The sequence below is a fragment of the Paramormyrops kingsleyae genome, chromosome 14 (genome assembly GCF_048594095.1).
Source record: "Paramormyrops kingsleyae isolate MSU_618 chromosome 14, PKINGS_0.4, whole genome shotgun sequence".
Lineage (NCBI taxonomy): Eukaryota > Metazoa > Chordata > Actinopteri > Osteoglossiformes > Mormyridae > Paramormyrops > Paramormyrops kingsleyae.
This window is the reverse complement of record NC_132810.1, coordinates 2,035,497-2,050,709: the sequence shown is the minus strand read 5'-3', so window position 1 is coordinate 2,050,709 and position 15,213 is coordinate 2,035,497. Positions and strand designations below refer to the sequence as shown.

General features: G+C 40.4%; 1 protein-coding gene across 2 annotated transcripts in view; it reads right to left on the bottom strand.

Moving 5' to 3' along the window:
- crim1 (cysteine rich transmembrane BMP regulator 1 (chordin-like)) overlaps positions 1-15,213 on the bottom strand; it is an 84,938-nt gene that overhangs the window by 23,668 nt on the left and 46,057 nt on the right. For both annotated transcript variants that reach the window (XM_023825304.2, XM_023825303.2), the window contains one exon: positions 116-298. In XM_023825304.2, coding sequence (XP_023681072.1) covers positions 116-298 — 183 coding nt within the window. The remainder of the gene's footprint in view (positions 1-115; positions 299-15,213) is intronic.

Sequence of the window (15,213 nt, the reverse complement as noted above, 5' to 3'; positions counted from 1 at the left end):
AGCTCTGAATCACCTGCCGCACGAGGGAGCAAAAAAGAAAACAGGGCAATTTTTTTGTCAAGACATATTTGTGGGGAAATATCAAGGCTGTGTGATCTGGACTGCTGCGGCCTACCTTCACAGACGGGACAGCACTCTCCCTCTGGCACGTAGTAGCGCTCGCAGTGAAGGACGCCACACTGTGCTGAGAAGCAGACCGACACCCCACCCTGGCAGCGGCAGAAGCGACAGGCATCCATTCGGAACATGTCTCCATCATAGTACTCCACTCCGTTGAACAAGCAGGCTGGCTTAGTCTCTGGCAGACAGCGGAAAGACACAGAACACTTTTGCATAAAGGATCTGATAATGGCGGCTGAGCAGAACTGCTTGTTTTCCGCTTCCTCTGTTTACCTGCGACGTGAGCGTGTGTCTCTGAATAATTTATTCCACTATCAGTACACATCCCTTTTGTGTTTTGTATGCGTGTTTCAGTCTGTGTGTAGAGAAAGGTGCTATGGATGAAAGTACCGACCCTGCAGTTTATGAAATACCGTAACCAATGTAACCTACAGACATAAGACATGAAACATCACAGTGATTTCTTTTTTTTTTTTTAGATTTGAGGAGCCTTGAAACACAACGTTCCCCATTGAAGAGGATAGGGCTTTCCTGGTTTCCATGGCAACACCAGGTGCACATTCATGTGTTTCTGCTAGTAATTATTGTACTGCCTACAGTAGTTTATGTCAACTTCCGAGAATATAAAAAGGAAGGAAAAAGAAAGCAACCGTGACCTTCGTGAAGTAATATATGTCCCACTCCTTTCACACCTAGCTGGTACAGAGCCAAAATATTGGAAAACATGCAGAGCAAAATAAAATTTCACCAACGCAGCAGTCAAAAAAGGAAGCAATGAAAAGTCCTTTGTCATACATAGGCACTTTGATATAAATTATAAAGTAGATAAAGGAGGCTTATTTTATTTTTTTTAACTGTATTAAAGTTTCCAGGTACGATTCAGTGCTCTGTCCTTCCAGGCCAATGCTGAAAAAGCAAAACAGAACTCAAAAGATATGCTCATGTGAATTTTATGATACAATTAAACTGACTTCCCACATATACAATTACAGGCCTGTCAATTTGGAGTGCAGGACTAATTCCAGTGACTAATTTATTCAATCAGCAGAATTATATGCTTTGTTTGACTCTATAATTGTTAAACAAGGAGTATGAAATAAGAACGTGGAATTTTTGCAATCCAGCCTTTCACTGCTTCATAAATTCATGTATCTCATTACCTGCATTATTTCGGGTGCTTCAGAAGTTCAGTGATTACACATTTTAAAGAAAAAAATATATACAAATGACTATTAAGTGATCTGAACAACACCAATATTATGAACATCAAAAAATTTGTAGTGAAATACGAAATCAGTTAAGTGAGCAGTTCATGAACAAGTTACCATGACTTTTATATAATCTAAAAATTGTGCTAAGGCACTGTTTATATGAGCCTTTAGAACAGAAGAACGACCTTACAGCTGCATAAATGGTGAATTCCCCCATCAACGCATCAACAACCTTGTACTCAAGAACTATGGGCATTGACCTGGCCAGGTCATTGTGCAAACAGGATAAACTAATGGAGAAAAAAACAGTCTAATTATGGAAATGCTGGCATGCTACACGCTGATGACACAACAACAGGAGATGTGTACTTCTGATAGCATGAAGGGCATCAGGACACTAAAAATATGCAGAGGATCACTGTTCTTGCCTTCCACTAGATGTCAGGAGGGAGGTAAAAACAAATGAACCAGGGTGCCCCTCCCACCCCCCCCCCCCAGATGAGGCTTGACCTGTAGGCCACCGACGGGCAACTGAGAAATGCCAGCAACGCAATCGGAATCGTTCTGCAAGCCTCGAAACACTGGCACCCGCAAGTAACAAGTATCTTTCCGGGCTTAAGATGTTTGGATAAGTGAGCTGGTGCCACGCAACGCAGCCCTGGAAAACTTGCGATTTATTCACGGCATGCGCTTCTCACGAGGCCACCATGCGTGACAGGAGTCACAGTGACCTCACGGAGGACACATTCGAGATCTTCGTGTGACACGTGAGGGGGATCTGCAGGTTCCTGGTATGCCCAAACAGCAGATAATATATGCATTCTCACACAAGCCAAATCTCGAATACCGCCCTAGCAGGAAGTAAAACAAGGACACAGCAAGTATACAAAAACAATACTCTATACTAAACCGATTGGTTGAAACAAAACTTTGGTCTGGACTTGTACTTTCTGGACCTGAACTTTCCACCTCTGGATGAACGCATGCAAAAGATGAGCCGGAGCGACACTCATGATTCTGTGAAGGCAGATGTTGTTGCTCCTCTCCATCACCCCACACACTGCAGCCTCCGAAATTCTCAAACTCGCCGTACGGCAGCGACCGTGACTATCTGAGCGGCTGGAGGTGCATCATGACTGCCAATGACACGGCTGATTCAACAGACCTCAGCATGAAATGTAACACGGCCCCAGAAAAAGACAGATCCACATGAGCTGCTCCAGGCCTTACACGCGGACATGTACAAAGAGGCGATGTAAATCACCTCACCTGAACTGCGTGCCCTGCGACTGTATAAAGAAAGAAAAACAGAAAGACATCCAAGCAAACAAAGTGTGAACACACAAAAACCGCGGACGGGGAAGAGGGAGCAGATTCAAACATGCACAAAGTATTAATGTGACAGCAGAGTCATGCTGCACCATTACTCCAAAAAGCTGCGAAAAATGTTACAGAAACTTAGTCATACCTGATGTCGTTAATAGAAATAGGCAGTGACCCAGCTGTGGCCCACGGTTAGTGACGCACGTCCTCTGAACCTGGTTCAGGGCCAGTATTCCAGTGGACAATTGGAAGCACTTTTCAGTAAGGTGATCTAGTTTGGAAGAGATGCGAAGCTGAGCTCTGGCTCGCTGCGGTCATTAAAAACCCATGACAAAGCAACTACTGATAGGGGCATCGTGGCTGGCAGCGATCCGGCTTTGAGATCTCCCTATCTGACATTTTTAGACCATAATTAAAAGCCATTGTCCCACATAGAACTGATGTGTATCAAGCAAATCTGGTCAAAAACACCACCTACGTCGCACTCAGCTGCCCCACAGCACTCAGCAGGGATATTCCAACATAGAGAAATGCACTCGATTTTTGCAAACAATGCAGCTAATTACCATTATGACGTAATATCCAGTGGAAGTACACGTGGCATATTTTTCATCCAAAGGTTAACACACATGTGAAAGTCAATATAAAAATCGGGGTAAATAAGATACGTCATATCAGGTAAAATATGCATATTTGATCTGGGAAGCGAGGTGAAAAAGGAAAAAAAAACATGACTGCCTGAATAGTCCTGTGACTCATATTATTCGACTTTCAAGTAGATTTCTTGGAATTTCCGGTAGCTTTCCTCAGCTTTGGTCTTAGCTTGTCCCTTTAACACAAAGATATCGCTCAAAATGAATGGGATCTTCTACTTGGGACAAAAAAAAAAACGATAGAAAATCCACAGATGTAGTTTCTGAAAGTGAATCTCTTTAAAGAACATCATTCTTTCATCCATAAATTTCAGAACTTGGGAGTTTAATTATGAATGTTTTAAACTCTGCTGGTAACTTTCGCTGTGTCCCTCCTCCACACCTTGGTGATTAAGGCTGTTAACAATGTGAGAGATTGACAAAGAGCAGTAAATGAGAGTGAATGAAGGGACACATGCCACACTGAGTGTCCTCCTTTCAATGGCCTTTATTGTTTGCCACTTGAGCCATGTTAATCTTTCGGGATACTGACGAGTGGCTCCATTCCGGAAGACCCTGTTGACAAGAATTATATCTCTGGATACTGCATAAATTGGTATTTGGTCAGGGGAAATCCGACAGAGCTGTGGAAAAAATGACTGAAATGTTTCAGAGGTATTTGCTTCCGTCATTTCCGGATGGCCAGTAAATCCAGAGCTTGGGAAAAATCCCGAGTGGGGGTTTAGGATTTCTTTTGTGTCTATGCGACTGCCGCTCTTGTTCTTGCCGCCTGATTATTTTTCATTCTGGCATTTAGAATGGGTATCAAAGCAGTCATATTCAGACCACTGCCCTATTTATACAAGTGAGTACAGTTAACACCTAATCACAATTAAGTACATTGACTAGGCGTGAATGTAAAAGAAGAAAAACTTAAATATATGTGAAAATTCCTAGATTTTTATGACATGAGACAATTCTATTTTAAAATTAGATGGATGACCTTTCAGCAATGCATCTGACAACAGCTTTTCCTCCAACAACTCTTTTCTTATAAATGTAAATAGCTTTTCCCCCAAAATATAAAGTAATATTTCCATGCAGAGTTGATTGGTACAAAAAAAAAAAGAACTTAAATGACTTATATTAAATGCTGTGCTCACTTACAAAGTCTCAAATGTCCCATGCAGACAGTTCAACATTTACAGATACAGTTCAGGTTAAGTATAAACAATATTCCTGGTTACAGTCCAGTTCCATCAACCTTTGGTTACCATGGTTTCAGACAGTTTTTTTTCCTTACTGCCTTCATATGAAACCCAATCTCTGAGCATTATATTTGCTGTGTATGCTTCGAGGCCTATTTGCATTTATTTGTTATGGTGGTTCTCATTCTGCCCTGCTATTGGCTATCCCGGAGATTTTTGGCTACCGAACCATATCGATAGATCAACAAGAGGATTCTAAAATGACATTTTCCCTATATTGTAAATCAGCTTATGTGTTTTAGTTACTCAACTACCTATAAAGTAGGTATTATTACTCTGAATGTGCTTTGATGCTGTCTAGTCATATCACTGCTGATGTATTATAATATGATGTTAATGGACTGTTTTATGATTAAGACAATTGTAAGCAAAACTGTAAATAATTTTGCACAAGTATCTCTAAGTTCTTTCGTTACAAGATAAAAATTGCCACGATGTAGCAGAATATCACAGTGTACACATTGTTAACGCAATTATCAATGAACTCCATATTTTAAGTTTTTTTTGCAGCATATCTTAACATTTTAATTTAATTAAACTTTTATAAATCTTCTAATCTATTATTTTGTTAAGATGGTTATTTTGCTTTAAAAAAAACGTTTTCTCAAAGATTAACTTATTCAGTGACGTGTGAAGGGACCGCGTGGCTGTACAGGGGGCACAAGAAGTTAGTCTCGTGTAAACCAGCACAGGGGGGCGGCTGCTGTTCTGCGCCGAATACCTAACTGATGACATCATCCTTATTTTTGGCACAGGAATCCATGAGCATAACGAAAATGTTTCACCGCACCCAAGGCCGCCATTCTCCTCTCCCCCCACGCAGCAGCGCTCTGTTTTGACTCCGTGCGAGCGGCAGACTAAATAACGCGATAACACGCGCTGCAGCAGGTGCCCCTATCAGACGCGCCCCGGCGCTGCGCGCAGCCGCTGGCCATGAATAGCTGTCGGGGGGAGCGAATAGTTTTCGCGATGACTTGTAAACACACGCTTGCGCGCGCATAAGGGATGAGGAATGGAATTAAATAAACATTCGCCTTTGTAAAAGAAATAACACACTGTGCTGTAACACAGTAAAACATGTTGTTTCAAATGTCCAAAATATACATTGTAGACAGTTATATACATGAATAATTTTTCATTTATCCTTCTGTTAAAATTGCCATCATGATTGTGTATATTTATGTATATATATGCATGCATCTGTATATGTGTGTGTATGTATACCCACAAAATAAACAAAAAATATTCAAAATGTCAGTGAAAATAAATAATAAAACTGTCGACATACTCATTTCAAATTAGTCAAATCCCCAATTGAACAATCCCCGTTTCCCAAAAAAGTTGAGACGCTTTGTAAAATGCAAGTTAAGGCAGAATGCAATGAGTTACAAATTCTATAAACCCACATCTAACTGAAAATAGAACAAAGACAACAAATGAAATGTTGAAACTGAGAAACAGAATTAAGACAAATACATACTCAATTTGAATTTGATGCCAGCAACATGTTTCAGAAAAGTTGGGATGGGGGCATGTTTACCACCGTCTGCTTCACATCTTCCTTTAACAGCACTCTGTAAACGTTTGGGACTGAGCAGACCAGTGGCTGCAGTTCCGAGAGTGAAATGTTGCCCAATTCTTGCCTGATACAAGATTTCAACTGCCCAACACATCAGGGTCTCCTTTTGTCGTATTTTTTATTTCATGATGCGGCAAATGTTTTCAATGGGTGACAGGTCTGGGCTGCAGGCAGGCCAGTCTAGTACCCAGATTCTTCTACTACGGTGCCATGTTGTTATAATACGCGCAGAATGCAGTTTGACATTGTCTTACTGAAATATACAAGGCCTTCTCTGAAAGAGACTTTTTCTGGAAGGCAGTATATGTTGCTCCAAAACCTGTATATATCATTCAGCATTAATGGTGCCTTCCCTGGTGTACATGCTGCCTGACCTATGGATACTAAGGCACTTCCATACCATGACAAATGCTGGCTTTTGAACTGTCCACCTATAACAAGCTGGATGCTCCCTCTCCTCTTTAGCCCGGCAGACGTGGCATCCATGATTTCCAGAAAGAATTTTGATTTGTCAGACCACAGGACAGTTTTCCATTTTGCCTCAGTCCATCTTAAATGAGCTCAGGCCCAGAGAGGTTGGTGGTGTTTCTGGATCTTGTTTAGATATGGTGTCTTCTTTGCATGGTAGAGTTTCAATCTGCATTTGTGGATGCAGCAACTAACTGTGTTCACAGACAATGGCTTTCTGAAGTTTTCCTGAGCCCATGCAATGACTCCACAATAGAATCGCGTCTGTTTTTAATGCAGTGCCACCAGAGAATCTGAAGATCATCTAATATTGGTTTTAGGCCTATTATGGACCACAGATGACAAAATTCCCAAATTCTTTGCAATATTACATTGAGGAACATTATTCTGAAATTGTTGCACTATTTGCCCACACAGTCTTTCACAGAGTGGTGAACCTCTCCCCATCTTCACTACACAGAGTGGTGAACCTCTCCCCATCTTCACTGCACAGAGAGGTGAACCTCTCCCCATCTTCACTACACAGAGTGGTGAACCTCTCCCCATCTTCACTACACAGAGAGGTGAACCTCTCCCCATCCTCACTACACAGAGAGGTGAACCTCTCCCCATCCTCACTACACAGAGAGGTGAACCTCTCCCCATCCTCACTACACAGAGTGGTGAACCTCTCCCCATCTTCACTACACAGAGAGGTGAACCTCTCCCCATCTTCACTACACAGAGAGGTGAAAATCTCCCCATCTTCACTACACAGAGTGGTGAAAATCTCCCCATCTTCACTACACAGAGAGGTGAACCTCTCCCCATCTTCACTACACAGAGAGGTGAACCTCTCCCCATCTTCACTACACAGAGAGGTGAACCTCTCCCCATCTTCACTACACAGAGAGGTGAACCTCTCCCCATCTTCACTACACAGAGAGGTGAACCTCTCCCCATCTTCACTACACAGAGAGGTGAACCTCTCCCCATCTTCACTGCACAGAGAGGTGAACCTCTCCCCATCTTCACTACACAGAGAGGTGAACCTCTCCCCATCTTCACTACACAGAGTGGTGAACCTCTCCCCATCTTCACTACACAGAGAGGTGAACCTCTCCCCATCTTCACTACACAGAGAGGTGAACCTCTCCCCATCTTCACTACACAGACAGGTGAACCTCTCCCCATCTTCACTACACAGAAAGGTGAACCTCTCCCCATCTTCACTACACAGAGAGGTGAACCTCTCCCCATCTTCACTACACAGAGAGGTGAACCTCTCCCCATCTTCACTACACAGAGTGGTGAACCTCTCCCCATCTTCACTACACAGAGAGGTGAACCTCTCCCCATCTTCACTACACAGAGTGGTGAACCTCTCCCCATCTTCACTACACAGAAAGGTGAACCTCTCCCCATCTTCACTACACAGAGAGGTGAACCTCTCCCCATCTTCACTACACAGAGAGGTGAACCTCTCCCCATCTTCACTACACAGAGTGGTGAACCTCTCCCCATCTTCACTACACAGAGAGGTGAACCTCTCCCCATCTTCACTACACAGAGAGGTGAACCTCTCCCCATCTTCACTACACAGAGTGGTGAACCTCTCCCCATCTTCACTACACAGAGAGGTGAACCTCTCCTCATCTTCACTACACAGAGAGGTGAACCTCTCCCCATCTTCACTACACAGAGAGGTGAACCTCTCCTCATCTTCACTGCACAGAGAGGTGAACCTCTCCCCATCTTCACTGCACAGAGAGGTGAACCTCTCCCCATCTTCACTGCACAGAGAGGTGAACCTCTCCTCATCTTCACTGCACAGAGAGGTGAACCTCTCCCCATCCTCACTACACAGAGAGGTGAACCTCTCCTCATCTTCACTGCACAGAGAGGTGAACCTCTCCCCATCTTCACTGCACAGAGAGGTGAACCTCTCCCCATCTTCACTGCACAGAGAGGTTTCCTCTCCTCATCTTCACTGCACAGAGAGGTGAACCTCTCCCCATCCTCACTACACAGAGCGGTGAACCTCTCCCCATTTTCACTGCACAGAGTGGTGAACCTCTCCCCATCTTCACTGCACAGAGACTCTGCCTCTCCGGGAGGCTCTTTTTACACCCAATCATCTTACTGACCTGTTGGCAATTAACCTAATTAGCTGTTAGATATTCAACCAGGTGTTTTGTTTTAGGGTCACACAACTTTTCCCATCTTTTGTTGCCCCAGTCCAACTTTTTGGAAGCGTGTTGCTGGCATCAAATTCAAATCCAGCATATATTTGTCATAAAACAATAAAGTTTCTCCATTTGAACATTTGATATGTTGTCTTCTATTTCACTTAAATATGGGTTTATATAATTTGCAAATCATTGCATTCTGTTTTTATTTACATTTTACACAGCATCCCAGCTTTTTTGGAAACGGGGTTGAATCTTTCATAGTTTAGGTTTCATGTCCACTTATTAACTGATTAACGCAACTGTGGCACACGCACTGGAGCACTGGAGCACGGGTTCGATGCCCAATTTGGGCCCCGCTAGGCATCCATTTGCTTCCACACCATTCATAACAAACTGGCTCTATTCATTAAAAATATACATATACATTGGAAACAATGTGACTTAAACAAATAAGATATTTATGTAGCTCATCTGCATTAGAATAATTAAATTAAGGATGTTTTTCCATGTCTGCTGGTTTGTCTAAGACTTTTCCTATTCTCTGGTTTCTTTTCTCCATGTAAACTAAAACAATAGGCCCACATTTAGTTGGATAAGCCCATTGCTAACCTCCTAATATGGAGTGCATTACCAGAATTCTGTCAGGCTTTCAAACTGCGTTCAGCTAAAAGAAGAGTTTCATAATGATAGGGGAAAATCCAGACTAATTAAATGTATTGTTTTAATCCTATTGTGTCCTTTAAATAAAAAGTATAACCATGGACTTACACCACATTGTTCTCTAATATATAAGTAATTTTACTGCTCTAGTATCACATACCAATTACATGAAAATCAAAAGTGTAATTCCATAGAATTCTCCAGAAATGGTAGAAAAGGCTCATTTGCAGAATATATCATAACCCATAGTTCCATTTGTTTTCCAAAGAGATTTTGTGCATTCTCCTTTTAACACAAACTTTTTTTCTGTTATAAGGATATTTTTTGCATTGTGCATTAGAGAATTTAACATCATTATCTAACACATAGGCAACGTGTTTTTTTTCTCTCCCATTCTTTATCATGAGAAAACAGGTCATGGTAATATTTATTAAAGAAAGTACTCTGCTGATAGTCATCTACGTTAAGGCAAGTGCTCAAGGTCAGCCATCAATCTGTTTAGTTTACGCCACATATTCTGCGTAAGAAAGTGACTCACTGAGCCCACAGAATGCATGCTAAGTTAGAACGGAAATCAATGTGTAAATTAAATGGGAAACTAAGACCACAGCAGAGCTCATTCCCTTGAGAAAAATGGATGTTAAGCCCTGAGAGCAGGAAGGTGTGGCTACCCCAGAGGAACAAACCCCCATCCGAGGGACAAGTCATGTTTCTGCCTCCCTGATTTAAGCTTGCTATTTTTTTCATGTCATGCCCTCATAGAACTGGAATGAAAGACTATTTACGGCACCTTGGCACAATGAGTACCGTACACAATCTGCGCTTATACATACGACACATTTTAAGCAGTCAACCGATGAGCACAAGGACAACCAAAACAATATTTAACATCTCAAATCACTGGTGCAAATATGCTCACGTTTTAGTTAACACTTTATAATCTACTTGTAATGTGTCACACAACAACAACAACAACAACAGTAACAACAGCAATAATAATAAGAAGAAGAAGGCCCTTAAAAAGTCTTAAAAAGTCAAGTCAGGTTGTCATAACATGAGAGTACAACTTTATTTTGTTCCTCGTCCATTTTCCATTAACTTCATTTAGTATATCAGGAAGAAGGAACTGAACAAAAGGAACTGAAGACATGAAAACAAGTTCCCAAAACAATGATTTTCATAGTAAAAAAAAGACCTGAAATGCAGCAAACTGTTCAAAAGTTATCACATGTTTCACTGGAAGTTGCTGAAAGTTCACCTTGACTACTGTGTTTTTGCCGACCATGCTAATGAGGTCAAATCACAACAATATGCAAAAACAAATATGAAATGCCTATTTGTGTGGTACCTAATGAAGCAGAAACTACAGGCAAATCAAAGCATCACAAAAAAACAATTCTTCAGATTACAAAAAACTACGAAATGTATCCCATTTCAGATATCTACTGACATAAATAAGTAAAACTAGTGAAATGGTCATGAAAAGCCAGTGTCTGTAAAGAATAAGACTCACTGTGCAAGGAGTGGATTTTCTGCCTTCATTCGCAAATTATACTCAATAGCACATATTCTAAAAGAAAACCGCAATCAAAATCTGTGCCTGGGCTCAGAGGAGGCCAAATCCCCTGACTCAGTTTCAGAAATGCCCCGCAATAAACAAAGTAAACAATTGGCGATACAGTACTTCATACCATGAAGGTAATTGTTATGTCCGAGAATCTGAATATGTCCGAGAAGTGTGTATACTTAACTGAGGCACAAAAAGTAACATTAATCTAAATTACATGCTGATGTCAGAAAGTAATATTTCAATAAATATAAAAGTCTCACTTATTATTGTAGTTTCTGTCAAAGCACAATCAATTACTGTAGCAAAGAAAGAGGCAACAGTCTCTGTTAAATGACCATAGTTTGTGCAGTTTTGATGTATTTGCCTGAACATACCTGAACATAATCTATTGTGAGGCAGCAGGGTCCTTACACCATAAAATAAACAAAACAAACCAGGAAGGTTTACATGTATTGCATGACAAGCGCACATTTTTAACTTTTGCCCTGCAACAGTATTGAACAATAGCGTCATTATCTAGGCCAGAGTCTCCCAACAATTCCAAGACTTCAATAACAAGTCATAAATCAGATTTGCGGCCGACGGTGGCATTGTCCGCACTGAATGCTTGACCTGGCACAGCTAATCAACATAAGAGAAATTAACACCCTTGAACAATGGATCACAAAGGAAAACAAAAACCATTGTAGACTAAACAATCCAAAGTGCAACGCAGTACAAATAAATTAGCTGGGTGGCCTTGGAGCAAAGTCTTGAGTCATGCTAACTTGCTAAGGCACAGACAAGAAATGCTCTCAAGGAGAGTGAAAAACTACACATCATTATTAGATAATGATTTAAGGTAACAGGTACAGTAGAAGTCAGGTATACATGCAACCATTTTCTTTCACTACTTGTGCAACCAAGCCCAACACGTTAAAGCTCTGTTCTCTATTCTCCATCAAGTTTATACTTTCCAAACACCTTAAACTGCATTGGGAAAACAGAAGTGGATAATCACATCCATCCATCCATCCATCCATCCATCCATCCATCCACATCCTGGTCAGATTGATGGGGAAGGCCTGAAGCCTATTCCAGTTCAGATATCTGAGAAGAAAACGTTTGTCTTGTTCCGTTAAATAAAACATTTATGGAAATGACCACTTGCGACATGAAGCAAGGAAAGAGCCATATATGAGATGACATACAATACCATTCTAACCTGCAGTGTAACTCGAAATCTGGAATTTAAATACTCAATTATTAATACAAAATCCAAGAGAATGTTTTTATTATTATTCGCGATGTTTTGCTTTTGTTATAAAAAAATGGAAACTCTCAGTAGCACGTCTTTCTTAGCACGCCTTATGAATTATTAATCGAATTCCACAACAAAATGAGAAACACAATTTTTCTTTAAAGGAACATTATATGCACTTTTTAGTTCACATTCTGCTTAGATGCACCATAGTGTGGAATCAGTCTTTCAATAAATAATCCAACAATAGAATTCTTCCCATTACGCCTTGTAAAGCAAGTATGTCACCCAGCATGTCAACATTCAAATTACCCATCATCTAACTACCTACGCTGGTCATTGTTGGAGGGGGGGGGCCTGAAGCTGGTTTCAGCCAGTATAAGGCACAAGGCAAGGCTATGCCCTAGAAGGGGTACCGGCCAATTTGCAGTGCACATGCAATCATATAATACATCTACAATCTATAGGCAATATTGAAATTTTTACTTTTGGCTGCAGGAGAAAATCTGCATGGCACAAGGAGAACAAACTGCACACAGACAGAGCAGAGGCAGGATCCAGATATGGTGCCCACTGAGGAAACATACTGTACTGAGCCGAACCAGGCTGAGCTTATTCCGTTTGGAAGTGGAACAGACCATAAAGACTTAAAATGTATAGAGGTATAGTACTGACAGAATGTCAGTATAAACCTTATAACCGCATTACAACCCTTTATGGATGGTGCTATAAAAAGGGCAGCAGATGAGCAGAAATATGCGGTGTGAGAACTGATTGCTATGCTGCCCCCACCAGAAAAAAAGGGAAGGAAATTTTTATTATTTATGAAAGTTAAATAAGCCATATTTAGCGTACACTCCAAGCACAGCATTAAAGAGCTTGGAGACCATAAAGAACAACAGTTCAGAAGGTGTAGAGGACAGCCGGGGGGGGGGGGGGGGGGGGGAGAGAATTGGATATAAAGGTAGTGCATCCTTCAAAGCACACGGTGTCAGAACCACTCATATTTCGTCACTAAAAAAAATCTTTAATTACACGATTTAAAAAAAAAAATCAATGTGACCTTGTCAGTTTTTTCTTAAGACAAGCAGAACCTCACCCTGCTCTTGACTGCATATTAAAAGTATTTTTTTTAAAAAAAGAACTGATGACTCACACAGCAATTATGATTTTTGATACTGAAAATATGTTTATATGGTAATTATACTTTTGTTCCTTTACTGAGAACTACATGTACTATAAAATTCTCACAATCGCTTCTTTGTTCATATAATATTTTGTTACATTGGCCATAAGCATTTGTGCATAACTCAATGAAGTAATTAATGTTAGTCTGGTTCTAAGACCTAATTATTTCAAACTGACACCTGTATTATACATAACGACAATCAGGAAAGTAGGCTTTGTGAAAGAGCACAAATAAAAACCTTAAACAAGATGTGTGGCTATTTTGACTGGGAAAAAAATGTCAAGAATTTATTCTCCTTATCTTTGCAAAAATCTAATATACTATATATTAAATTAAAAAGCAACATGTTTTATGTGATCATATTTTAAAGTAATTTTCAAAGAGATGAACCAAAAAAAATCTTATTCTTAAAAAAAAACAACTTCTTGAGTCCAGTCAAGTAGCGAAGATTGTAACATTAGAGATAAGTGCCTGATTCATATGAAATATCATGTGTGAATCACCCCCCATCTTTTGGACATCTGTGGATCTACGACACAGAATCCTCCCAAATTCCAACCTCCTCCCATTCAGTTCTGCATATTAATGCCGTTCTCCTCACTCCAGCTGAGCAAGGAAGCCGCAGAGCCCAGATGTTCAGTCAGTTTAAATTTCCATGTTGTCCTTTGATGTTACTCTGGAGCTCAAACCCATACCTTTTCCTTCCACACCCACTGCATTGTGAAGAGGACAAAAATACGGATGCGCACTGCATTCCAGTGTGCACGGAGACAGGCTTTTCTCCTGCTTTCCTTTCAGACCATAATTCTGTGATTCTACACCCCCCCCCCAAAAAAAAACTTTCTATCTCATTAGGAAATTATCTTTAAACATCAGCTGAAGTGCCTTAAAGAATTCTTGCCATTACAACTAATGTTTAAGGCATTTCTTATCAGAAAAGACGGTTCAGACAGTGCTCCACACAGCTGAGAGATGTTTATCTTTTGAAAATATGCAAAATACCCTATAATAAATACTCCTTAAATCACCAAAATCCCAACTACAAGTACAATTTAATTAATATATTAAATCTAAAAGGAAGATGGAGAATGAAAGACAGTGCTGTTTAATACAAACTCATTTTTTTTTAATTACATTTCTGTTATTCAGAAAATATCTTTGAATGCACAGCCCAAAAGATTCAGACGTCCTTCCTTTGTGCAAAGTATAGCTCATATTCCCATCTCTCTATTCATATGTGCTCTTCTCTGCATCTCTCCCAATTCCCTTTTTCCCAGAACCCAAAGTTTTAATCATCTCCTCTTCTGCTCTCCGTAAAATACTTACCATAACTACATCGATTTCTTTAACACTGACTTTTACATTTTCTACTGCTTGTTTTTTCTTCAAAACTACATTTATTTCTAAAACTCCACTAAAGTTATCACATTTTTTTACTCATATGAATAATTCCCAGAGTTGATTTAAAGACCCTTTGACTAATGTATATCCAAGCTAACGGTGGGAAGACTTTTGTCAAGATTATTGATATATCCCAGAGTTTGGACAATGAAGAAAATACGAGATGTTTATTGACAATAGTTAACAATTGAAGTTGATAAAAAATACAATTGTGGAATTTTCTACATGCAATTTTCACGTTTCTTTAAATCCCGTGGCAAACAGACACAACCATTGCAATGTTGCAGTTCACCCTTCTCACACTTCTGAAAGAGCAACTCGCCCAGTAAAACCAGTCCTGAGCACATGTGGATCCTATAACTCATACCTTGCGGTGACATT